Raw genomic sequence first — 26832 nt, forward strand, 5'->3', positions numbered from 1 at the left:
TAGAACTTTCGTGTGATATTAGCGCGGTACAGTTACTCCGTCTCTTCATGGTCTTGATCTTCCTGCTGGCGCTTTTTCCTCCGGAAAATCGAGTTTTGTCTGTTCCGCGCCCGTTTATATCGTGCCTCGTTCGCCCTCGTGCGGTGTTGCATTATTCGTCCATGCTGCATTATTCTCTTCTACTAACTGCTCACATTCGCCGTCATACCAGTTGTTTCTCTGATCCGGGGCACCGTGCCAAGTGCAGCGGTTGCGATGCTACCAATGGCGGATCGAATATCTCTCCAGCCATCTTCAAGAGACGCTGCGCCTAGCTGCTCTTCCGTAGGGAGTGTCACTTCCAGCTGCTGCGCGTATTCTTGGGCTAGTCTACCGTCTTGTAGCCGCCCAATGTTAAGTCGCGGCGTCCGTCTTCGACGCGTGTTGTACACCGTCGAGAGTTTTGAGCGCAGGCATACTGCAACGAGGTAGTGGTCGGATTCAATATTCGCACTGCGGTAAGTGCGGACGGTCGTGATGTCGGAGAAGAATTTACCGTCGATTAGAACGTGGTCGATTTGGTTTTCCGTTTCTTGGTTAGGTGATCTCCATTTGGCCTTGTGGATATTTTTGCGGGGAAAGAAGGTGCTTCGGACTACCATTCGAACGCTGAGGAAGGGGAAGGACAATTAGTTGGACACCTACTTAAGAAAGATGCACGGAACTCTACTTTCATAGGAGCCACGGGAGATTTTGGAATTGTTAGTATGAAAGGTGTAACATTAGGAATCATTTTAGTAGAACGTGAAACACATAAAAAACTAAAATACAAATACAAAGAACCAAAAGAGCGAGCCTGGGATTGAACCCACGATCTACTGCTTATAATACACTATACCACCGATAGCCACTATACCACCGAACTTGTCTTGATAATATCCTATTAGAATTTCTGCGGAAATTCATATAGGTATCCTTTCGAAAATCTATTCAAGTTCTCTTTTGGAAATTCCTTTAATATAATCATACAATATTCCTGCTGGAATTCATTCGGAAATTTATTAAGGAATGAAATAGTTTCCGATGATATTCATAAAAGAATTTCCGAAGGAATTCCTTGAGGAATTTTCGAAGGGATTTCTAAAGGACTTTCTGATAGAACTCCTGAAATAATGTACCAAAGAGTTTTTAAAGGCCTTTGCAGTAAACTTTTTGAAGGAATTTCCGGAAGAACTTATGGGACCGAAGGAATTCCCGAAAAAAAAATGCAAAGGAACCTTTGAGGTAAATTTCGAAGAAATCTCTACAGACATTTTCAAAAGAATTCCTAACAGAATTTCCGAATGCATTTTCGGAAGAATTAAAAAAAAATCTAATCCTGTACAACATTCTTCATTTTTTTAAACTTTATTCGGGAATCTCTTCAGAAATTCATTCAAAACATTTCTGAAGAGATCCCCGAATAAAATTTATAAAAATGGAGAATGTTGTACAGGAATGCCTGAGGAAAATGGCCAAAAATTTCTTTCTTAAATTAACAAACATTCTAGAGGAATTATCTTAAGATTACCCTAAGAATTTCCCAAGGAATTGCTTAAGATAGTTTTGAAAGAATTTCAATGGGAATGTCTGGGAAACAAATGTCATTTCTTATTGTTGATGGGTTTGTTATTTTCTAGAGATGATCTAGTAGCCCTAAAATTTGATCATATCGACATAAGGAGAGTAAATCCTGAACAAAATATGAACACATCGAGATAGAGAAATATCGAAATAGAGAGGTTAGCGATATGTAGAAAGCCAAAACGTATGTAGATTGAAGTGACCGAGGAAATCATCGACATAGGGAGAGACATCGAGATATAGAACATCGAAATATAGAGAGTCGACTGTAATAGATTGATATTCGAGTTTTCTAAATGTCACTTCGATCCAGAGATGCATCCTGAACAGAACATGAGCCAAGAGTGTGCCTTGGTGTTCTTAGTTTTGAACTCTGAACACAGTTCAGTGTGCACTGGGTTGGTACGCAAGCAAAAATGATCATGGTAACGAAGGTTCTTTAGGTTTGGAACTATGCAAAACCATACGAGCATGCTCGATTTCTATCCGTTACATGCCCACTAGAGTGATTCAAATTTTGACTTTTTCGCTCCCCTGTGCTTAAACGATTGTTTTTGCTATTTTAATAGTCCTCCCAAATTTTTAGCTGATTTGGATGTTATTTGATTGTGCACGTGGCATTTGAAGGTTATATGAAAATTACTATGAGAATTGCCACTCATGTAAAGGATCGTTTCGTGAAACAGCCCGGAATCTATTTGAAAATATTCAACGCATCGCTATCATAGAATAGATCCCAAGCTGAAAGTCAGTTGTTGTTGCGAAGCAATCTGACTTTTGTCGGCAAAATTAGGGTAGAATACGGCATTGGCAGGGTGCGACGGTTGTTGGCACCCTCAACAATATTTGGGTTTTCCAGCAAACATACACTATTTATGAACATAATTTCGATTCAATCACACAATTTCAAGTCTAAGCTTTCATTTGAATAAGTTGTTTGTGTAAAAGTAGCAAGATTTGATGTGTTAATCATCGAAAAAAATTTGCACCTACGAAATCCTTGCCATTATTGCATTGCCAAAGAAAGCAGCGCACGAAAAGCAAACTGTTACTTACTTTTTTGGATCGCCTGTTTCTCCTCTTTATTGCGTATGACACGACAAATTAAGTACGTAAACTACTTTTTACACTTTATCACCACTTGATTATCACCACAAAGAGCAAATTTATGCAATATTTGCTCTATGTTTCACTAAATAAAATCAGGACTGTTCGTTTTCTTTGACAGCAGCACACTTCGGAATAGAGCGAGAGAATGTGTTTGTGAGCATATCCAAACGCACGCTAAAAAGATACCACGCACAATTCTATGTGATTTGATTTTAGCAAAAATACGAACAAAATATCCGGCGATGGCATTTATAAAAAAAGTGTTAAAATACAAATGCTTCTATTCAGATCTTTAAGCAGGCCATGAATTATATAAAAAGTGATAGCAACACCGTAATATTTTAACCCTTATGTGGCTGACAGGACCGTTTTCCTTTTGCAACTTCAATACTTTCCAAGCTCATCAAAAAAATCATAACCATTCCCATTCCTATAAGGTGATTATACGATCAAGCCCTCCCTCAAGGCCCTAAGGGGGCCCTCCTTAGCCGTGCGGTAAGACGCGCGGCTACAAAGCAAGACCATGCTGAGGGTGGCTGGGTTCGATTCCCGGTGCCGGTCTAGGCAATTTTCGGATTGGAAATTGTCTCGACTTCCCTGGGCATAAAGGTATCATCGTGTTAGCCTCATGATATACGAATGCAGAAATGGTAACTTGGCTTAGAAACCTCGCAGTTAATAACTGTGGAAGTGCTTAATGAACACTAAGCTGCGAGGCGGCAATGTCCCAGTGGGGGATGTAATGCCAACGAAGAAGAAGAAGAAGAAGAAGAAGAAGAAGAACAATCAAGCCAAGTGGTGAATTTCTAATTCACCACTCGGTTTCTACTCATGTTATGAAAAGTTCAAGTCCAGCGTAATATTTTTCGTACAATGCTGAGTACGCATGAGTACGCAAATGATCTACGGATGTTCCATCTCCATGGGCGTTGTGGTTCTCTCAATTCGTGCTCTTGAAAAATCACTAGAAAAAGTACGTGGTTTCCAAGATGGCCGATTTGTGGCTTTGTTGTATAACCACCATAACCATTCCCATTCCTATATTCCTATATTTCAATCAAAAAATAATTGCCTACTTTTAGGGTATTATCTATTATTCAACTGTGAAACATAGTGTAAGAATGGGGTGGCTCCAGCGGCTGGATAGGACAGTGCTGCCCATTATTCAACATATGAAGACTCACGAGGTGGAATATATTGTTAGTTACTATACTACTAGAACCGACGAGCTTCGTTTCACCTAAAATTGATTAATTATATATTTTTTACATTATTTAAAAGACGGTTAAGTATTCGAAATTTGCAAATTTGGATTCAAATTTTTAGATTAATTTTCGATTAAAGCAGAAATTTGTACTTCATTTGTATGGGAGTCCCCCTTCCAGAAGAGGAGGGGTCTAATACCATCATATGAATCTTCATCGTTCCCAAAAACCTCTACATACAAATGTTCATGCCGTTTCCTAGTCTATAAGGGCAGATAGACAAAAATTCATTCTTATGTGTATAGATTTGGTTTTACGAGTTTACGTCGAGCGGTCGTGTCTTGTACACAACCACCATGGTTTTACTTACATATCATGTAAGGACCGCAAAGAGCAAGTTGTGTATTTGAAACTGGTTGATAGACTTTTGCTTACGACTCTAAGGCATTACAAAAGACAAAAGATGTAAATCTTGGCAGCGGACAAAAAGCATATAAGTTCCCTTCTCCAAAATGGCCAACAAATAGGTTGAAAATGGTAAAAGGTATGAAAAAGTCAATATCTGGGTACACGGGTACCCTATCTGCCACTCACGTCTGTTTTTTGTTGGCCGCATAAGGGTTAAATTTGTTTTACAATGTGTTTAAATGCTTTTGCCTATCTGTCTACATGACATAAAATTGATGCCAAGGCTAAAAATTCATGTTTTGTTTTAAGCCAGTTTTGATAAACAATAAAGTTTGTTCCAAAATTGAGTGAAGCAAGATGAGCGTGCGGCCAATTAATATGAATGAATTTTACTTCTTCTTCTTATTGGCATTACATCCCCACACTGGGACAGAGCCGCCTCGTAGCTTAGTGTTCGTTTATCACTTCCACAGTTATTAACTGCGAGGTTTCTAAGCCAAGTTACCATTTTTGCATTCGTTATCATGAGGCTAACACGATGATACTTTTATGCCCAGGGAAGTCGAGACAATTTCCAATCCGAAAATTGTCTAGACCGGCGCCGGGAATCGAACCCAGCCACCCTCAGCATGGTCTTGCTTTGTAGCCGCGCGTCTTACCGCACGGCTAAGGAGGGAATTTTACTACTGGAGGATATAAACAACCAGCATTTGGCACCAATACATTACCAGTTATCTACTTTCATGTCTAGTTGCTAAAGGGAGCAAACTCATTGCTGATAATAGAAATTGCTAGCCAATAGAAGAAACGTTGACCTGTTACTTTATATTACATTTACTGAGTTTGTGGTAAAAGCTGTTATATATAGTGAACACCAATCATCAAAGAGAGATCATACAAATGTATACCAGTTAAACTGTACCTGTGTTTTAGTGTAATTATTCATTATTTTTATCATTCAATTTGGCGAATGTCTTAGACTGCCAAGAATAGGTATTTTCCCCTATGAAGAAAACAAAAATGCTCATTATTGATATTGATGTTATTCTTTTACGTGTTAAATTGAATTTCCCACAATTCAGTATTTTCCTAATAACTTTTGTTGCCAGCATCAAATCGTTTAGCAACAACGACGGTATTTTCCCTTGTTAAATTTTCTATATTGCTAACGTATTCATACATTTTTAGAGCTTAATGGGCAATGATGGGGAACGGTTTTTCGCAAAAGTTGCTGTTTTCATAGTAATTTTCATACAAGCTTCAATTTGCTTGTGCTCAGTCAAATTACATCCAAATTAGCTAAAAATTTAGGACGATTATTAAAATAGCAAATGCCATCGTTTAGGCCTAGGGGAGCAAAAAAGTCAAAATTTGAATCACTCTAATGCCCACGTGTTACATTACTATCTGAAAAATGTGTAGCATCCCGTGGGATGAATTTGAACGTTTTGAACACGAACACGCGTTCTCGTGTTAAGAATGCATCTCTGCTTCGATCTGTCAAAATTTTCTCCTGAGCTTACGATTTGCTACGAATGAGTTTGGCAAAAAGTGTCTCTTCCATTGGTTTTAACAAGACTATAACGAAAAAAAAGCAAACGAAAATACCTACCTTAAGGCTCAAATTGCCGTAATCCAGTCATTGACGAGAAAGACAGCCACGTGCTCGTACCACCCCCAGTAATTAAACCACCCACCCAGGAGAAAAAGCAGTCTCCAGCTGGATGGGGGAGGTATTTTTGTTTCAAAACTACATCATCCAATAGCGAAGACATAATTATATCCGGTGGATGCTGCATTTGGTTGTATTTCGCTTTAGTTTTCAAAAAAACTGCCTTTTGCAACATTTTGTTCCAAACAGGGAAATCTCTTTGCTGGCTTTGCTGGTATCAATGGTAAATACATATTTTTAATTAACAACAAGTGTTTCTAATATCATTTTCCACTCTTACACAGTAGCTCGAATAAATATGTCCAACATGGATGTCTGCTCTCTGTGGATCTACTCTGCACGATTGCTAGAATTAGCTTTTTTTGGTTCTGCAAACACAAATGGTTTTGTTCGCCTTCCTCTCACTGAGCGAGATACAGCACCTATGACGATCTGAATCTTGATCCTCCCTACTACATTAATCGGTTTGGAGGTTCGTTCATTCGTCGTTCTATAATACTATAAAGTTTGAGCTCTCTTTGCTCAGCAGTGATCATGTTACGCTACAACGCGAATCATGTTAAAGTTGACTGGTTTAGAATCTCGGGTCGCAACTTGGAATGATCCGATAATGATTGATAACTTAATGCTTTATAGTATTTATAGTTGAACAATATATGTGAAATTAATTTATTTTTCGACATGATACTAACTTGTGCCGATTACGATATATGTATATGATTACTGAAATTTGCAAAAATTTGATATCATACACTGCTGAACACCGATAACAATTCCATGCCATCTACTAAAACCAATTGTAAAAACGATCAGCCGAGATTCATAGGCGAACGCTTAATCACAGATTCGTCAGATACGACAAAAATGTTGCCAATACAGTTTCTTTTATTTTATGACAATGGTGGTGGCTACGTTCTCACAGTCAATTTGTGATTAAGAGAAGAAATTTAGTTCGACACTCACTGCTAGAAGAGACCGAGCAACCCTCTGCATCACCGTAAGAGGCACTGGAAATTATAATTTTTCTACTTAGACACGAACATGGATACAATCAAATCAAAAACATTTCTAATATATTTAAAAAGTTCTATGCCTTCTGACGAGGAACAAGTCTCTCACGCGGATCTGAGTGACGAGTAGGTAGGGGGAAAGACGGCTTTGGCAGGATTTGTTCTATTATTGTCAGGGGGGTTTTTGTCCAAATTTGGCCACAATATTCTTTGATATGCAATGAATGTTTAGGCCAAATTTGAGCCTAGTCAGTCATAAAAAAAACCCCTGCCAATAATAGAACAAAACCTGCCAAAGCCGTCATTCCCCTTACATAAAAACGAATGTTTCTTAAAAGTGGAAGGTTCTCTACATCAATTCGCGTTGTAGCGTAACATGATCACTGCTGAGCAAAGAGGGCTCAAACTTTATAGTATTATAGATACAGTGGAGGTCTAGATGATCTTAACCTAATCAAACTTAATAAAAATAGGTATTACGTATGCCCTTGATATCGAGTTCCGGGTCTAGAAATATCTGGGACAAGCAACATAATCAGTCCCTTGGCCGCAATAACTATCAATCATAACGGCTCCTTCCTAATTGGCTCACCACTATTCTCACCCTTTCAAATCCGTTCGGAGCGCTAATCAGTCATCCGAAAACACCATTTGAATATAATTGCTTCGACCATAAAGGGATTAAATTTGACCGAAACACGATGTTATACCGCCAAGAAACCTTGTTACCAATTCAAAATCATTAATTCAATTACGACGAATGAACGAACCTCCAAACCGATTAATGTAGTAGGGAGGATCAAGATTCAGATCGTCATAGGTGCTGTATCTCGCTCAGTGAGAGGAAGGCGAACAAAACCATTTGAGTTTGCAGAACCAAAAAAAACTAATTCTAACAATCGTGCAGAGTAGAGCCACAGAGATCAGACATCCATGTTGGACATATTTTTTCGAGCTACTGTGTAAGATTGGAAATAGATATTAGAAACACTCACTGTTAAATAAAAATATGTTTTTACCATTGATATACCGGCAAACCAATTTAGTGATGGCAGCGACACCAAGATGCAACTTTTACGAATGATTCAGAAGCATCCGTTAAAGTCCTCACATTCTTTTCATACCAGATTTAGATGTCTGTTCTCGATGGTAGAATGCGAATCAATCATAATTCATCTCTAAATTAGCGCCGGACAGCCCATCGCAATGTGCCAGAAGGGTTGGTCGGAGAAGCAAGCACTCACGAATTATTGTTCCTAATCAACTTATTACTGTTTGAGCGGTGTTCGATTAAGTTGAGTGCTACGCCCGTCAAGGGCAAGAGGATTAGAGGCGGTAATTGAAATAAATCAGTGAAAACACAACGATCATCTAAGATTGGCTTTTGTTTCGCCAATAGCAGGCATGAGTTTCATTAAATCTGCTTTAAACTAGCTGTTCGATTCGATTACTTTAGAAAGATATTGGCACCTGAAGGGTCACGACGCGAATTTTTCCATTTGAAGTGGCTGAAATCAATACCTGCGGGAGATCTGAAGATAGAAGAAAACTAAAAAGCGTTCTGAAAGTCATGATGTTTAAATGGATTCGGTTTCTAGACGAAAATAATCTCTCGTCATCTTTGGCAATGGAAACTTACCAACAATTTAGTGGTATATTATCTAAGGATTTACAAACCGTCTGGCAGAGCTAATCCCATTTGTATAGAGGGAGTTCCCCTAGTTTGGTATCCTGGCTTGGATTTATTCGGATGGCCAAAATTTTGTTGCTTCTAGAATTGGGTTGTTTAGCGGTGTCGATTTTTTTTTACATATTTCGAATCTGCAGGAAAAACTGAGCTGAACTCCAATTTTTCAGAATTTTTGGAGACCGGAACTATTTTTAATTTGCATTTTAAATTTATATGGGACTAAGAGTTTGTTCTTATGTTGCATGAGTCAAATGTCATTCTATGCCATTAATATCATTCTATTGCTGTACAGGAATGTAAGTAAAAGGTTTACAAACAAAATAAAAATATGTTGGAGATCAAAAAAGCATGCTCTTTGTGTTGAACTGTAAAAACCTCAATTAAGCAAAGCAAATCATAGATATTTGTAGTTTGTTTTTGCCTATAAGAGGATTTCCATAGTCAAATGGAAAACTTTTTGATATGATCTTAAACTCTCGATCAAACATACATGTGTTGCATGTACAAATACAAAAATGGCTTAGAAGGCAAATTCGAGACGAAAAACTTTGTAGTTCCTTTAGAAGGACATGCGGAGAAAACATTTTTATGGGTCCGCGGTCTTATTCTTCTGCTATAACAAGATTTCTGAATCTTAGGCCCTGGAAAGAAATACATGCCATGACCCTACCATGTTCGTGCAATCCATTTTTATCGAATGGTACCTACCTGAAGACAACGACCTTGACTGGAACAGTGGAACGCTGTCGATCGGTAGACGTCGCGTTTTTTGTGGGCCTCTCCTACCCGCTACTGTCTCGTCCATCCTTTCCAGACATTCCTCCGATTGAATGCTGTAGAGCCCCGCAGAGGACTATTCAAAACGTTCAAGCCAACGAAAACGGTAAATCAATTATAGGTTTTTTGTCATTGCTTAATTTCCAGCATGAAACAGCGGTTTTTTATATTCACATACATGCGTGGACAGCCTCTGGGCGAATTGCGATGTAGTTTACTTTAGTACACTTTGGGTTTGCTTCCTGAAGTGATATCGCGGTGGTGGTGGCTCCCCGGCTTCGGCGTTAGTAAGTCTTATTGAACACAATTGCGGATTGCTTTGGCATCGCGATTGCAAATTTACTTTCGATGAGCGATGAGGGCAGTTTACGCGTTGCGAAACAGCGGTGTTGATACTCGAACGAAAGTGAATTTATCCAGCAAAATAATGTGATTACACGATTTGAGCAGACGAAAGAGAAATCAATACAGCTTGTATAACCGACGATTTAGTGAAAATGAAACCACCAATTCACTACAACAACAGCTTGATCGATTTGTTTTGGAATTATGCCGACAAAATTGCACAGGACTAAACCCGTTTTTATCAATTATACTTTATGAACCTGTTAACCATAATACACACAATACCTTTACAAGCACATCATTGACCTTACTTTTTCTTCTCTCCTTCAATTTCAGATTCATGTCGACTAGCGGCCTGTGAAGTGTGGCGGGTGTGGCAGTGGTACGCACTGATAATGAATATTTTTTGCAACCGGTTCAGTCTTTCGGAATTGAACGCTTAAACACATAAATACCTCTCATTGTATTTTTCTTGTTGATCTCAGTACTTCGAAGTAGATTCGTATTAATATATGACAGTCCAGCGTTTTTGAATAATTTTAAAACACTGCTAGTTGCAGAGACCTTTTTAATTCGTGTGCTACCTACAAATATTTTGAACATTACAGGCCTTTTGGGTACTAACTTTTATTCAAATCATATTTTGTAATGTGGTGTCAAACTGAAATCATCGTGTAGACTCTTCTCTTCATACTATTGTTGCTAAACAAAAAACTCTTTTTGTGTCAACTAAGTCTTGTCACATTGATTGAAAAGATATGAATGAATTAAAACTCCAAAATGTTTCATTTTTGTCAATATTTTGGGATCAGGCTGGCAAATAGCTCACACAACCTCACTTGATCAGTACAGTTGCTGAATGTGTGTAGCCACCAGACATTCTAAATACTCACGCTCCTCTAATGTGAACGTGTACTATACACATGTGGAAGTGTTGGCTTGACAAATGGATTGCGAGTGATTTGACTATGGGTTCAATTTGGGAATTTCGAGCTCATTCAGAAGCCGCTAGGTTGCGAAGGCCGACGGAGGTCCTTCGTAGCTTAGTTGGTTAAAGCACCAGTCTAGCGTACTGAGGGTCGCGGGGTTTGAGTCCCATCAAAGGGAAAGTGGTTACCTCCAATACATTTTTCAAATCATATGAGTTACATATACATATGAGTTTTCACAACATTGTAAATTAGTGATTTGCAGTTAGATGGCACAATTTGCAATCCCTAGTAACATTTTGGTTTTATACTTTTTTTTATAACACTCTTGAAGAGTAAATTATGGTTTTCAAGAGTGTTATAAAACTTAAAATGTTACTTGGGAATGAAGAACTAAGATACTCATTCCTACCTGGAAGAGTTTAATACAGAATGTTATGCTGAAAACCGCGAAAAGATTAGTGTTAGAGATAAAAAAATTGTTTATTTAGGAAATGAATAAAACTTGTATTGTGCGAGACAGAGCTGTCCTACTTTACTTACTTACTTATGAATCCTGCAAAGGGTCGGTGCAAAGGGTCGACTTGAAAGATCTCCATCCTGAGCGTTGCCCAGCTATCGCTTTAACCTGTTGCCAGGATAGATTTCGGTCGACTTCTTTTATTTCTTTATTGAGGCTTCGCCGCCAAGAGCCTCTGGGTCTGCTTCTGCTGCGATGTCCCGCTGCGTTCCAGTCTAATGCTTGTTTACAGATTTCGTTTCCGCCCCTACGTAGAGTATGGCCGACCCAGCCCCTCTTTCGATCCCAAATTTCTGTTGCTATCGGCCTCTGGTGACAACGACGATGATGCTCGTTGTTTGAGATCCAGTTGTGAGGCCACCAGGCCCGAATTATATACCGCAGGCATCTGTTGATGAACACCTGCAGCCGTTGAGTGTTCACCACTGATACACACCATGTTTCGCTAGCGTATAACAGCACAAATCTCACGTTAGAGTTGAAAATTCGTATTTTGGTGCGTTCACTTATCTGCATGTTTTTCCAGATATTTCTTAAACTCGTAAAGGCAGTTCTTGCTTTCTTGATCCGTGCGCCTATGTCGATCTTGGTACCGCCGTCTGACGCCATTTGGATACCAAGGTATTGAACGCTTTCAACATTCTCCACTGATTGCCCGGCTGCTGTGAAACTCGAAGGGGTCACCGTGATTACATCCAACGATTTGGCTTTGTTGACGTTGATGACTATACCTGCCGAAGATGAGCGGTCGGAAAAGTCGTTGAGCTTACTCTGCATATCAGCACGAGGAGTGCAACGTCATCAGCCAATTCGTAGTCGTTTGGGTGCTCCATGGTTATAGGCTGCCATAACAGCCCGCGGTTTGGTTCACGGTCAATCGCATATACCAGAATCTCGTCGATTACGACGAGGAACATTAACGGTGATAGACTGCATCCTTGCCTCACACCAGCTTCGATCCGGATAGGGTCGGACAGGACCCCATTGTGCAGCACTCTACACGAAAAGGCCTCGTACAGTGTTTCGATGAGGCCGATGATTTTCTCAGAAACCCCCTTGCGTCTCAGGGCGCCCCACATATTCTCGTGATTGAGACGGTCGAAACTTTTTTCGTAGTCAATGAATATCTAAAGGGACTCTTGGAAATCGTTGACCTGCTCCAGAATGTTATGGAGCGTGACAATATGGTTCACACAGGATATTCCGGCACGGAATCTGGCTTGCTGCCGCCGGAGAGTCGCATCGATCTTCTCCTGAATCCGGGCTAGGATAATTTGCATAGAACTTTGAGAACGGTACACAGCAACATAATACCTCACCAGTTATCGCACACAGTCAGGTCACCCTTTTTGGGCACCTTCACTAAGATACCTTGCATCTAGTCGACCGGGAAAGTTGCGGTGTCCCAGATATTACGAAATAAACGATGCAGTAGTTGAGCGGATGTCATGGGGTCAGCTTTGAGCATCGAGGCTGATATGCGATCGACTCCTGGGGATTTATTCGATTTCATGCTTTGAATGGCAGTTTGGATCTCTAGCAGTGATGAAGCTTCGGTATTGACGCGTATTATACGTCGGATCCTAGGCAGATCACGCCGAGGTGGTGTTGGCCTGGATGGCACTTGAAAAAGTTGTTCGAAATGCTCGAACCAGTGTTTCAGCTGGTCAGTTGGGTCGGTCAATAACTGATCATTCGCGTCTTTCACAGGCGAATGTCCCCGGTTGCGGCGGCTCTCTCTCCTTCGTCGGCCAGAGAGTCTGCCCACGCTCGCTTGTCACGTCGACATGAGCGTTTTAATTCCTTCTCAAGAGCCGCGTATCGTTGACGGGCTAAGACTTTGGCTCCTCTTTTTTTGATCGCTCTATCGTGGCTTTGGCTTCTCTTTGCTTCTCTATCTTCCTCCAGGTCTCATCTGTGATCCATTGTTTTCTCTGGGTGCGCTGTTCGACCAGATTGTTCTTGCTGGTGGCGATGAAGGCATTCTTGATGGCGGTCCATTGGTCTTTCCTCCTGCCGACGAATCCGCGTAATGCGCAGGCGTATTTCGCTGAGGAGGAGGTGATGATCAGACGCGATATTGGCACTACGTTTATTCCGTATATCAAGAAGGCTCCATTTCCATTTTCGGCTGATGCAGATGTGGTCGATTTGATTTTCTGTAAAGCCGTCACGGGAGACCTACGTGACCTTGTGAACCGGTCGATGAGGGAAGAGCGATCCCCCGATCACCATGTCGTTATTACCACAAAATTCTGCGAATTCTCCGTTTTCGCTCATTTCTCTGAGACCATGGCGTCCTATAATGCGCTCATGGTTCGAGTTGTCGGATCCGTTCTTCGCATTGAAGTCGCCCAAACAGATCTTAATATCAGCCTACGGAATTCTATTTACGACGGCATTGAGCACTACGACGGCACTTCATAAGCGCAGAGTGTGCCTGAGCTTAGTAGGAAACCAACTCCACGATGCCGGGGAGCGTGTTCACCTCGTAAACCAGAGTATAGCAGAACTTGTCCCGACGGCGCTCTGTGTTCTCCAAAGTTTGGTCAACGGACTTCACGCAGTCCCAGGATCTCAAGCTTCATGCGGCGTGCCTCATTGGCAAGTTGTGCCAATTTACCCTGCTGGGCTAGAGTTAAAACGTTCCATGTTCCTATTCGTGTCCGTTGTTTCGCGCTAAGAGTCGTCGCCGTAAAACCAGTCCGTTTTCTTTCATTATCGGATCCTCGAACAAACTGATATTTTGGGAATAGTAGGTTGTTGGCCCAAGGTTCCCTATCCACCGGGATGGGGCTGCCATCTTAGGTATAGCTTCCGGGGAATAGCATTTCATACTCAGGCGCTGGATGCCAGAACAGACGCTGTTGGAGCCGCACCTCCTTGGTGAACAGACGCTTGATCAGTCGGGTCAAATTTGGTTAAAGTCCCACCCAACACCAGGGCTAGGCTAGTGCGCTTTGAGCGGCACACGGTCGCTTTGATAGGGCCTGCTTAGGGACACATGCAGCTTTTTATAGAAGTTCAACAGAGCCCACTGTCGAACACCACCACATGCTAGGCAGTCCCCACGGCTGTCCTACACTGTTGGCAAAAAAGTACTCTTTTATTTTCACTATTTTTAACAATCAAATGAAATTAAAAATTCATTCCATTAGAAAACTCAAACATCCATCTATTAGTTCTACTCGGTGAATGAATTTTATACAATTGTGAAAAATAAAGGAGCAGAGTTTTTTCTAACTGTATAAGACAAGTCTGGTGCGAGATTGATTCTCTCCGTTCCAGTTTCTTGTCTCTTTCGATCTTTCATTCGAAGTTTTGTACTTTCGTTCTTTTGTCCCGTTCAACCTTATGTCCTTTTCGACCATTCGTCCCATCGACCCTTTGTCTTTCGACGTTTTGTCTTTCGATCTTCTGTCCTTTGGCCCTTTTATCTTTCGACCTTTTGTCCCTAACCCGTACTTTGTCAATCTGGATTTATTGTCATTTGGCTGCCGGAATATTAAAAGCAAACAACGTTCTCCGACTTTCCGAGCAGAAGAAAATAGCTGAATAATTCTTAATTCTGTATTGATACCTTACTAAGCTATGAGCATGGCGTAAATAGTTAAAATACACAAGAAATAATATTAAAAATTGTTATGCCTAATACATTAGGCATAACATACTCTGTTATTACAATACCAAACACATTAACAAATTATTACCTATCAAAACCTGTATAAGAACTGGATATATGCGAAATTGTTAGATTCTTATACAAAACATGTAAGCTTAAAAACAAATATTTTAAGAAAAGATTACAAAATTGTGAAGTCTCAAACAATATTTGTTAAGAATCTCACTTCGCACTACTCATTTTTTACAGTAAGAAGTGGGAAATAAGTAGTGAGAAATGAGATGTCTGATGAGGTCAAATGACCCTTTCGGCATATTTTTTTGTTCGGGATGACCCACTGCGTCCATTTCATTGAACTTTTGTAGTATACCCGTGTCATTTGTCTAGTGCATGTCTTTCTGCTCCATTTCTATTGAGAAGAAATGAAGTAGTCGTTTTTTATTCAGATATTTTCTCAAGATTAATGTAAGGCCTCTTCAGATTAAGGTACCGCTATTTATACCTTTCGAGAAATGGCTTATATCAACTCTCAAAGGCGCGCCCCTCAATCAGTTTCGGTTCAACAATAAGTGGGATAATACTGATTTTGGCCATGCATTGGTACTGAAGTTCAAACATATTTTTGTTTCTTCTTATGAGTTCCAAATTCGTTTTTGTACAGAGATCTGATTTCATAGCGTTTGGAATTTCTGGATCTCACCTTTACAGAGAGCTCTAATCAGTCAGAAGGTTCAGCATATCCACAAAATTCGTATCCGCTTCTTTCCTAATTAATCAGCGCTCTGGAGCTTGAAGATTTATGTCGTCGGCTTCGAAACCTGCCTAAGATTGAGTTACGTTTCTATAATTTACTCCATTTAAAAAGAGGAAACGATGGGTCATCAGTGTGGTAAATCTTACTCCGTAATGCATCACGAAAAGGGTCTACCCAGCATTACAGGCTCGGTTCACTGCCTGGCTGATTGTTTCACCCCCCTCCAGGCCATTCATGCCCTCGGCACGGGTCGCCTGACACCTTGGAATTCGGGGTTAGGGACGTCATATTGACAGCTTCAGTGTTGTACCGAGCCTGGCGATATGACCGGATTTTCGCCGTTACGCACTACTCCAGAGTTCAGAGTAGCCATATCCCAGCGTAACGGGATTTTCGGCCTAATGGTCTGTTCGGTATTCGGTCAAACGGCCTTTCCCCCTATTTTCCGAGTAACATGCATGTTTCAAATTAGTGGCCGTAACTTATATGTGCCCAAATATTCTACTTGAGTTCTTAGCCACAGCCGCTTTCGCTCTTTCAACCGCTCTTCTTGAGGATTCCTTCGTACCCATTTTGATTTCTTGGTCCTTTCGGGTCGGTAACTGAGTTACAAGAATTGACTCAGTTTAGGAACTGTCCGGATAACAGCCATGCGTCGTCTGTCTGACTATTGGCCAGTTCTTTTTCCCCGAATGCTCAGTTCAGCCCCGTCACTGGACTCCGCTGCCTGGTTCTTCGCATTTTTTTCTCCACTCTCTGTTTTCTTAAATACAGCACTTCCTTTTTTGCATCACTATCATGACTAAGTAGTAGTGATGACTAAGTACACCGTGATGTCTATTCTGACCTCAATCTTCATGGTGGGTCATCACCCGAGCAAAGTCTGAAAACATAATGAGAGCATATAGAAAACATATTTTGATTACGACATCAAATTGAAATCATAAGTTGTTTTCAAATATGAATCATAATGATTGATTACATATTTTGATCTCATTTTGCTGTAGATTTCTAAATTGTATGATCTGACATAAAACTGAGAACTTATTTTGTTATCGGAACCAATATCAAAATTAGTTTTCGATTTGCTCTCATGGATAGCAGGAATAGTTTTCGATTTGATGTCACAGTAAGATTTTTCTGCTATATGTTTTGTTATTTTAACCCTCTAGTGCCCAAGATCGCCTTTAGACGGGGTATTTTGATTATTTTTTGTTATTTTTTTATTTTCAATTGATCAGATTTCAAAAAGTGTTTGATGTTGATCAATAATATAAACTTCAATGCTTGTTTGAATGTGGTTTAAAGTCAATTTTCGAAGTTCTACACATTTATAAAAATATATTGAACATTGTGTAATATTTTGTTCCTCCGTGTTTTCGCTCGTATACCTTTGAAGAGTGAAATACTTGTAGTTTTATATTTTTCTACAACTAACCTTTTTCAATAGAAGGTTATAGTAGTAAATGTTACACTCTAAAATATTTATCCAACTCGTTAGACGGAAAATAAAAAAAATACTCTTAAAAATTGCAATAAGGCCGTTACAAATATTTATTTTACTTTTTGTCCTACTGGTCTCCGAAAGGTCAAGGGGGGGGGATAATATAGAATAAATATTAAAATGAAAAAAAATCAAAAAACTCCCCGGATTTGTTACAGAATGTTTTGTTCAAACTAGCCCCTCCTGGAAATGATATTTTTACGTTTTTTTGGGAAAACGGACATCTTTGCCATGTTTTCGTCTCAAAAGTTACATATTTATATATCGTTACAAAGCTCTTAAACAGATCTATGCAATAGGCTTGATATTGCAATAATAGCTTCGTCCAGAAATTAGTTTTTAGTAGTTTTGTAAAAGCATATTTTACTCAATATTTAACGAACAAAACAGTTTGGTACTCCGCAATACCCCGCAGTAAAACATCATGCACTACACTATTGAACTCTTAAGCTTTGAGGACCATGAATAAAATTCTGCCCAAATTCACCATTTTGTAAGATACCCCAAGTAACAATTTTTATGCTTCTTGGATTTATCTTATTCTTATTGCGGACTTATGACAGCAATCACGAAGCTGATTGCTCAGTTTTATTGGCGCTCTTATTGCTATCAATAAACCTCCCATAAATCTGCTGAAAAATGCTTCAAACGTCAAATGCCTATTGACCATATGAACAGATCTATGGTAGTGATGAAGAGCGTAATAAATCCAATTTTCAACGCTCGAATAAAGCTACAATTTTTCGTCATAATGTGGTCAAATGAATTACCCCCATAAGAATGTTTGTATTGCGAAGAGTTTATGACGGTGTTTTATAAAAGCAAATTTTTTCTGATAAAATTCCATGATGGCCATATTGAAAACGGAAAAGCATTTCGCAGTCAGTTAAATATATCACTGAAATGCATGATTTAACGAAATTTTCACCGCTTATCATACTTTTTCCGATAAATAATTTTATTAATTAATAGTTTGGGCAAAAATACTAATCGATTTAGTGGACATCCTAGATGTTGTGGTAATCAATATTTTCGATTTATTTACCTGAACTACGTTATATGGCAGGCGCGGGGTGTTCAACCTTATTTTTCACAACATTTGACCATAAAATCGGAAGCGCACTTCTTTTCAAGGGTACTGAATCGATAAAACAACCTGAAATAAAATATTATTTTGTTGTCATCATCATAATTTTCATCAACAATCCATTTTGTTATTATTTTTCTGCAAAGATTTGTTTCTCTCTTTTCAATACAACATTTTGACAGCTGCCGCAGCCAAATTCCATTTTTTGCGGTTGGTTTAAAAAGGGTTTCTAAATGCTCTTATAATAGGTTTATAGTGGTTATCTGGAGAGGGCCACTTGGCAATATCTTACTCTTATAGTGGTCATCAGAAGCTTGCCGTGTATTACTCGGTTTTATTGTTAGATCTTATAAATTGATCTTGAAAACCATTCTTAGAGCGGAATAAAACTTAAAATGTAACTTGGGACATGAATTTTAAAAATTGCCCATTTTTGCCTTTCTCGTGTACTAAGTATACATAGAAGCTATATATATATATTATAATTTTAAAAAATGCCTAAACACTCATAGTGTTGTATACCGATCGACTCAGTTCGGAAAATTGAGGTGATGTTTGTGTGTACGTGTGTGTGAATGTCTGTATGCATGTGAGCAAAAAGAGTCTTAACTCTTGATTAAGCACTTACTCTAAACCGATTTACTCGCAACAAGTTTCATTCGTCAGAGAACGTTGTTCCATTGTTCCCTATTAAAAATGGGCTGGATTGGACTATGGGCTCAAAAGTTATGGTCAAAATACATTTTCTTATAATGAATGAGAAAGACAACATTACCGCTAGGGGGATTAATCAGGTGTTTTGGTAAACTTCTTATTTTTCAATTTTAATCTGAGTTACTCAATAATGCCACTTTATTTTATTTTTGTGACGAACACAATTTATATATCATTTTAAGGGGAAGGGTTATGTCTTAACGTTGCGCATATTTCAAGAAAAAATCATCTATCATATAAAAAGCGTTACGCAGTGAGAAGGGAAGTTGTTCAAAATTTACAATTTTGACATTACTACATTATAGGAGCGAATTATAGATTTAACCATAACGTGTTGGATGAGTAGTGTGTTGAATAACTCCTTGGCACAATACCTTTTTATAATTATGAAAGAAATCTTAATGAAATATCAAATAAATGAAATTCCATTTCGTTGATGTCACAATATGACGCTAATTGAATCTGTTCTACCCTCCTTTGTTGGTTTAATAAGTTCTACTCAGTGAATTTTCAACACCAGAAGCTGATAGTGCTTTTTTGATCATTTTAGGAAATCTGTGTTGCGTCTATTTGTCTGTGACACGAATAAACAGTTTATATGACCATTAGTATTTTATCCAGCATCAAACAGGCTTATTGCAAGCCAAAAAGTGACCAAATTCCGTTGGTTTTGTAGAATATGACAAAAATTGATACTATGCCGAAAATTAGCCCCATTGAAGGCTCAGAAAAAATATTTTTATTTTCTAACTATGTTTTTATGATGAATACCACTGTTTATTGCAGGATTCATAATTTTGGCCAAAAATACCTCCTTTTTTCCTATTGTGGGGGGGAGACAAAATAGATATCAAATATTTGTATCGGCCTAAGTCAGCATTGAATAAGAATTTTCAAGCTCCAAATATGTTGAAAAATAAAAAAATAGATTAATAGATTCAAAAAATTATTAGATTAGATGTGTTTTGATTTGAGTGATTTTGAGCGAAAACAAAAATTTGGGTTGTAGAGGGGTAACCGTTAAAACGGCAAAATCAAATTAAGTAATTATTATCGGCGATTTCTCAACATCAAAACGAGTTATCGATTTACTCTCAAGCCCCGACCACCTTCGATATCAGACACTTTTCCAATCTACCATGATCATCCCCATCGTCCGGCGATCTCGCAGGTTGGAGTGTAGTAAAATTTGTTCCGATCGCTTCATTGTTCTCAAAAGTTGCGCCAGCAAATTTCAATCACTGGATAGAGTTGAAAGGATCCCAGCTTCAAACGTTATGCGTTGTTCCACACCATAGGTTATTGCCATTAAATTAGTCAATTAATAAAGCAACTCCCTGCAGCCTGCACATCTTGATTGGTACTTATTATTATTATTGTTTTGTACTTTTTATTATTATTGTTTCACAATCTTCTATTTCGTTTACTTGAACCTTCATAAAGCCTTCCCAGAAGCGATCATTGGTAACTTACTGATAAATTGACTTTGCATCAAGGATGTTATCCATCATTCAGTAATCTGCGTTCGATCATTTAGTAGTTTCTCAATAACTCACCACAGAGGCTTATTTTCAAAACTGCCTAATAAGTTGATGTTCGAATTCCACTATTGAAGGAACTATACTAAATGATAAGAAAATTTCAATCATTTAGTTTAAGTTACTGTTACTAGCGCTATAGCTCCGTTATTAGTGCAATTCAAACAACGAACTGTTAGGCAGAGTTGTAAATAAACTTTTGCACTAGAAGTCCACCATACAACTCATTTTGAAATTTAGCCTCTGGAGTGAGTTATTGACAAACTACTAAATGATCGAACGCAGATTATTAGATGATCGATAACATCCTTGCTCTATTATGGCTTCAGATTCTATTAGCTAAGAGACAAATTAAGTTTTAGCTCAACCATTGGTGCCTTTACCCTAATAAATTGAACCAGATCTACAATTCTTTTTATTTAATTTACATTTGCCCATTGCAGTGTGTGTGGCTCAATTGTGTGCGAACACTCAGTGTTTCACTCTGAGTCCCACCAACCGAAAAAGAAACCCCTTGCGCCAATAGTTCCCTGCACTTCGTGGTCAGATCATAAACACTCGACGGTCAGCCCCACACTTTTCGGTAACTGTTTTATAGTGCGCGATTATTACTATAAATTGAGATGTGAATTACGCAAAAGATGATGCCGTTTTACTAAAGCGTCCAAAAAAGTGCTACACAGAGCCGTAAAACTATTCCGGTTCGCTGATATTCAACATTGAACTACGGGTGGCCTGTTTTCAATGCTGTGCATATCGTCGCGTGCGAAAGTGAAAGGAATGTGATCCGGGGGATACAAACGAGCACAGATGAAACATAAAGAAGCCACAAAATGTGTTGAAATCGGTCAAGAATACAAATGATATCACGTTGTTGTTTTTCATGGCTTTTTATTTGTTATAGGTTGTTGCAAGTGTAAAGTGTTCATTGGAAGCGTTGATTAGATGTTTTATCTAAATGAGAACTACATGAAAATCAAGTGAAGAATCCATTTGTAGTGAGGCGAAAATATGAGTGTCCTCCGAAAGCCCTTTGTGGCTGTACTGGTGCTGAGTTTCGTGATATCCATACTGCTGGCCCAGAGGAATGATGGCGATGGAGGTAAGTCGATTTTGCAGTTTATAGTGGTAATAATTCATGTTTATGGGTTTACATTAACTCACTGATAATGTATGGCTGGTAATTGTTAAAATAATTTAATGGGATAATTTTCGATAAAGTATTTAACTTCAAATTGTTTTGAGAAATGATTTATTGAACAATTTTATTCGACATTTATTTTACGAACTGTACACAGTGGTTTTGAACATCAGAAACATACAAATAATTCCCTAACTGAAACACATTTGTTCAAGTATGTTCTGATTTTGTATGTCACAAGAACTATTAAAAAATGGTTTCGCAGTCGCCAAGCGATAGAATCGTATCGCAATTGTCGCGTCGCGTGTGTTTAGGGGAACCTTTAAGTTAATAAATATGGTCTAAGGTCGTTATATCTTAAAATTTTAACTGAGGAAGAAACCTCTTTATCAAGAGATAAGAAATTCCGCATATTCCTCCGCTAGAACACCTAACTCAGCAGACCCAAAAGCAACCGGAGAATTCCGTAATGAGCTAACTTGATTGGCGTCATCGTTTAAGAATCGCGAGTCAATTAAATCTCACATAGAAGGGAGCAACAGTGTCGTCCACCCTCGGAACGGCCATAAATTTACACCTGCTCTACACCTGTGCTGTGTGCGTGCCACAGCCATTAGCATCAGTGTCCGGCGCAACCCCGCGCCAAATGCCTCCCAGATAACGTGTCGAACGTGATGCTGTTCGTTCGCGCCTCGTCCGTCGCGGTGCTCATATTATTACTTCCATCTTTAGATTCTAATTCTAAGAGCCGCGCCCCCATCAATCCATCTCTGCCTGCTTGCTTAGTCGGCAGTTTTGATGAGTTCCCATTCTCGATTTGCACACAGTGGGAAACGCTTACAAAACGAATCCCAGCATCATCTTAACATCACATATTAATTCTTCTATGGATATGGGAAAACAGCGATGATGATAGCGTGAAATAACGAGAAACAGTACTAATTTTCTGTTAAGTGGCGTGTATGATGTTCAGAATGATAGACATCTATGTAGAAGAAGATGGTACTAAATGTTGTAATTGAATTTATTCTCCCTTCCAATCTTTGAAATCAAAACAATTCAAATGGCTAAAATTTTATATGGTGTGGGATGTGTTCAGCGCAGCGATTCATTTCGCCAGTCAAATACAAAACCATAAATTAACACAATTTGCTCATAAGTAGAGCTGTGACGAAATCGATAAATCCGATAACATCTGTAAATATCGGATTTAAATTACAGAAATTTGGGGTTACCAAGAGGGAATGGATCTTCGTCAAAACATCGTAAGCATAACTGTACGGCCATTTAGTACACTCAAAAAAAAAATCTGCACGTTGTTTCCACCTGAAATTCACGTAACCTTTCGTAATTTTCCCGTAGAATTCTGTTTCTACGTGTTAATCATGTAAGTACTACCTGAGGTTTCAGGTAGAATTCGCCGAAATTCAGAAGCAGTTACGTTCTTACATTCCTATAAGAAACATTAAGAAATACTTACAAGCATTTTGAATCATTGTTGAAATTATAAATCCTTATAAAAATTATAAATTTCATTGAAAATGAAAATGCTAAATTGGCACGCTTAAGTATAGGCGTGCCAATCGAGCTTTCTCATAGTACGATGAAATCATTCGAAAATTGTACTTAAATTCGAATATTCGAAATTCGATTCAAGTTTTTACAGCACCACATGTTGTCTAAAACTGCAAATGTTCAAACATGTCATCTGATGGTACGGCATTAAGTTAACGATGTTAAAGGTGCTTAAAGTGGCAATACCGGTGTTTTCTGTCTTTTGTATTATACCTGTTGCTGTATAGAAAACGGAGTATTTTGGGAAGAAAGTAGTGACAGGGATTCATGTTTAATGGACAGGGAGTGAATCCTAAAGAGAATGAACAAGTTTCTCACTTATCATCTCTGTATAAATATACGATATGTAGCATACCGCGAGACTTTTTTCGCAAGCTGTCTTGTAGAGAACTGATTCGGGAGGCTGTACCCCATGATAAATTTCTTTTAGAAAGCTTCAAATGTGGGGAGCACTGGCTCTGATTATGCATTTCAACTTGTTCTATACAGCAGTAACCAACACGAAATAAGCGAGAATCACCATTTTTCTGTGGGGGCTGCCTTTCCGATTCTGATTTTTCGCACTTGTATACAAGTTTGACAAATTTTTTATCTTGGCTTATTATGATTCGGAACAGTTTTTGCCTCTCTTTTATCGTTGTTCGTTATGATAATAAGAAAAGGTTGTAAGCTGCACATAGTTTTCTTTTTTTTAATTTAATTCAAACATAGGAATTATTTTATTAACTTCTTGATCGAGAAAGATATTATTGTTACTAGAAGTTCAAATTAAAAATGAACCCCAGTAATTTGAATGAAGTACTGTCACAGTTATAAGTTTTCGATACATTATTAGATATCGGGTCCGATATCGAAACGCTATTTGAAGGATTCCTACGGCAGAACGATTTTTTTCTGAGCTTCAGAAATAAAAACCAAGTTTACAAACTTGTATAGTTTTATGACTTTGATAAACTTTTAAATTTTTAAAAACATCAAAAAAACTATTAAAGCATTGATCAGTTTACTGGATATATCATTGGCACTCTGGTTTCAAACTCACGGCCTTTGATCGCCCTACACTTTCATTTTATTGTCCTTTAATTTACTTGAAAATAGGAAATCATTTCTTCTTTACAGTAAATAACACTTTTGCTCGGGATTTGTGGGTTTTAGAAAGTCGTGAAAGGGTAAGAAATTCGAAGTAACTCTCATGACACTGTAAGAAATTATTTAGAATAAATCCCGGAGCTCTAATACGAAAGTTATGAATTGTCCATTCTTACGGTCGCTCCTGATAACCATTTGCTGGCCACCTGCTGTCATAGACAAGTAAATGCTGTGAGGTAGTGCCTATTAGAAATGATTTATAAAAAGTCGTGCTGCTTTAAGACGAAAGTTACAAATTGATCATTTTTATTGTCGTTCCGAATTTTCCGGATGACCGTCTGCTGGCCATCTGCAGTCTTGATGAGTTACAACTGTGAGATAACTCCCATGGACAATTTCAGAAATTATTTAGAAAGAGAATTTAGAAATTATTTATACAGATTAACGAATAATTTATTATTGGTCACTTTTTCTTGAGCACCCTGAGCCATTCATTTAATCTTATTCACCAGAGTCTTCTATTGAGTCACTTTGAATATCCTCTCAAATGATAAGTTAGTTTGGTGAGGAATACATGGAAGTTTCGGGTAGTTTCGGCGACGGTTTCCGCGTCGTTAAGCATAAGTACGTTAGGCATAATCGACGTTAGGCATACTGATACTGATTTTTGAAAGATTATTCCCTTCATGTTTTTCCTGGAATTTTTCAAGAAACTTGCTCTGAAGTGAAAACACTGAAGTATCTGCAGAAATCCAGTATCTCAAGCTCCACTTGAAACATTATTCCGTAAAATGTTCGCGATTTCGAAGTTCCTTTTTACGAGTTTCTAGTAATTCAACAAAGTTCAACAAAGACGGATCCCTTTGCTCAACCAGTTATGTTTATTGTTGCTTCTAAAATCCGTCATTTCGCATTTCTGTTATAGGTATCCCACCCCCTGCGACCAGCAAAAGCACCCTCAGGGGGACATGTACTCCAGATTGAGAACCGCTGATTTAGATCATAGATTGTTAGTGTTCGCTGAATCAACTCACTGCAAATATTAATATGTACTCTCCCATGGAATGGATAACTTGTTGGCCGAAGAGATTAACAATGACTTGCGTTTTGATGTAGTTGTACATCATAAATCTATTTATATCTTCCTAGAAAATTCCTTTCTCTGTTAATTTAATTCATAGAGACAAAGAAGAAAATCTGATGTGCCTTTAAACCTATTAGGAGATACCAATGACACTGCAAATTATGAAACGGATGCGAAATTATAGATGCGAATTATGAAAAAAAAAATTCAAAGCGATATTTACCTATTTGAAAATGTTTTTTTTAAATGGCCGATACAAATATTTAATTTATTTTATGTCCGACAGCTCTTGGAATGTACGAGGGGGCAATAAAAAATAAATAACAAGGAATAACAAGGAAAAAAAAGTCCAAAATGCAATTATTCCATGGAAATTCTTTAATTCTAATGGAAGATGATAGCAAAGAATGTTTGGAAAAAGCGAAGAATGCAAATATTTGTAAAATATTTATCCAGTAGTGAATTTAACACAAACTTTATATAATTAAAAAAATATTGGAACTTATTTTTGTAGAAATTTCTGTCGATTGCCGTAACTGATATTTGACCAAATTTGGTCACAATCAAGTTGCTGTAACCAGGTTCGATAGAAATGTGCTACTTGGGATGTACATATGGTATTTTTAAACTGGGATCCAATTGTCACACACTCACTCTTTTGTTCTGAGCACATTTTGAGGGATGTGGTGCCAACGTAAAAGATCTCCATCCTTGAATTGGGCCCTGACATTGGTTGATGAATACTTGCAAATCTATGTGATCTCTGCTAATATGCACCAAAGATCACTGGCGCGTATAACATCACAGATTTCACGTTAGAGTTGAGTATTCTGGGTTTGGTGCATTGCCTAGACTGCCGCCCAACGTTAAATGGCTTTGGGTTTCGACCTATTCCACTGTTTGCCCGGCTACCGTGGAGCTGGAGTTGTTCACATCCAATGGCTCGGTGTTGTTGAAGTTGATGAGGGGAGCGTTCATCCAGGTCATACAGTTTTCTCCACTGTTGCGTTAGTACTGCAGTATCGTCATCTGGGTCGAGGTAGTACGATTGCTCTATTGCGGTGGGCTGCTAGAGCGGCTCATGATTTTGTCGATTACTATGGGCAAAGCAACAGAGACATAATACATCCTGTAGAGAATAAGGCTTGATCAATAAATACAACATTTTTCAAATTGATACATTATTTCGTTCAACAATAAATAATAAGTTAATCCGCCACTCTATGGTATTTTCGGTGTTTGCATCACAATTTCTAGAAATTCGACTAAATGGATCATGGTAGGCGGGGTTAAGTATAACAAACAACACATAACCGTTGCCAACGCCAAACTGTATAAAAGGCGGGTGTCAACGGGGCAAGAGGTCATTCTTACAACGGATGACATGACGAACGGATCAAATTTGAAGAAAAGGAGAAGATCAAGAACAGATTATCAAGAATCCATAATTAAAAGA

The 26832-nt window shown here is 38.5% G+C and overlaps 1 protein-coding gene and 1 long non-coding RNA gene across 7 annotated transcripts in view; one reads left to right on the top strand and one right to left on the bottom strand.

Annotated features, from left to right (window-relative positions):
* Positions 1-26832, top strand: part of LOC134212016 (dual oxidase) — a 189287-nt gene that overhangs the window by 51285 nt on the left and 111170 nt on the right. Inside the window, exons 1-2 of one of the 6 annotated variants that reach the window (XM_062689493.1) lie at positions 21008-21070; positions 21392-21589. In XM_062689493.1, the coding sequence (XP_062545477.1) occupies positions 21499-21589 (91 nt within the window). In that variant the 5' untranslated portion in view covers positions 21008-21070; positions 21392-21498. Of the gene's footprint in view, positions 1-21007; positions 21335-21375; positions 21590-26832 lie in introns of those variants that run through there. The other 5 variants (XM_062689498.1, XM_062689494.1, XM_062689497.1 and 2 more) reach the window with 5 other exon arrangements.
* On the bottom strand, positions 9180-10048 carry LOC134216110 (uncharacterized). Its single transcript, XR_009980490.1, has 3 exons — positions 9653-10048; positions 9406-9550; positions 9180-9338 (listed from the first exon to the last, which is right to left on the bottom strand). It is a non-coding gene; the product is annotated as an uncharacterized LOC134216110 (long non-coding RNA).

This window comes from Armigeres subalbatus, chromosome 2, assembly GCF_024139115.2.
Source record: "Armigeres subalbatus isolate Guangzhou_Male chromosome 2, GZ_Asu_2, whole genome shotgun sequence".
Taxonomy (NCBI): Eukaryota; Metazoa; Arthropoda; class Insecta; order Diptera; family Culicidae; genus Armigeres; species Armigeres subalbatus.